General features: G+C 37.8%; 1 protein-coding gene across 1 annotated transcript in view; it reads right to left on the bottom strand.

Moving 5' to 3' along the window:
- Nucleotides 1–10: 10 nt before the first annotated feature.
- The window catches only part of LOC104469521 (charged multivesicular body protein 4c-like), a gene marked incomplete at both ends in the record, with an annotated part of 4,333 nt that continues 3,407 nt past the window's right edge, over nucleotides 11–936 (bottom strand). Inside the window, 1 exon segment of the mRNA XM_010084057.1 lies at nucleotides 11–55. Coding sequence (XP_010082359.1) covers nucleotides 11–55 — 45 coding nt within the window.

The following is a 936-nucleotide window of genomic DNA, read 5'->3' as shown; positions in this document are numbered from 1 at the left end:
GGGAGGAAGGAAGAAGGTCTCTCTGCCTTCCTCAGATTTGTTCCAAATCTAGAGCCTGTACTCTTTAATGTATTCTAATCTTAATGTGCCGGTTCTCCCATTCTAAAAAACAAACAGCTTCCACTGATTATAAGGTATACTGTAATTAAACACTATGCTTCAGCCCTATCACACAAGTCCAGAACTATATATGATTTCAAAGCAGCACTGGAATCAAAGCTGTCCTCCTGGGTCCTGCTATTCACTCCTGAATATGAGTAACACTCCTGGGCTTTTAGCTGCAGAAGCTGATTTGGACAGAGGTATAATCCACTTGTATAATACTAAAAAAGAAAAAGGCTACACACTTTTTAAAAAAGCCAGAGACTTATTCCCTGGCAGGAGCTTCCCAAAGAAAGGAAACTAAATATTGCATATAGGTAGAGAAATGGACCTTTGACACACTGATAAAATGGTTTAAAAAGAAACAATGGGCAAAAGTGGCTGGGGAAAAAGTGGCTGTAGCAAAGTGAGATCTACTAGGTATTGAAATGGGCTTTGCCTACTCATTTATACCTTGCTTATCATCAATGTGGAAATTAAAATCGTAATTACATTGCCACCACAAGCCTTCCTAGACTTATTTTCTCATGTTTTTATATTTTTAAGGACAAAAAAGGGCTATAGTTTGCCTATTTGACCTAGTTCACAGTGCAAATACTAGGATATAATCTAAAAATTTCAGCATCAGTTCTACATCTGATGATGTTCAATTGACAGACGATCTCTCAAATAAATGTGCAAGCTGGGGCCTCCTGTCTAACTTAGGCATTTAGCTGAGGTGCACATGTGTCTGTACATTAAGCGCCTCAGTCAGTGTGAATACAAGCTTCTTACAAAGTTAGTATTCAAGTTATTGTAAAGTCAATAGAAACAGGTATGACATCTAACACTCTT

The sequence above is a fragment of the Pterocles gutturalis genome, unplaced genomic scaffold, assembly GCF_000699245.1.
Source record: "Pterocles gutturalis isolate BGI_N339 unplaced genomic scaffold, ASM69924v1 scaffold24410, whole genome shotgun sequence".
Classification (NCBI taxonomy): Eukaryota; Metazoa; Chordata; class Aves; order Pterocliformes; family Pteroclidae; genus Pterocles; species Pterocles gutturalis.
This window is presented reverse-complemented; position numbering and strand designations above follow the sequence as displayed.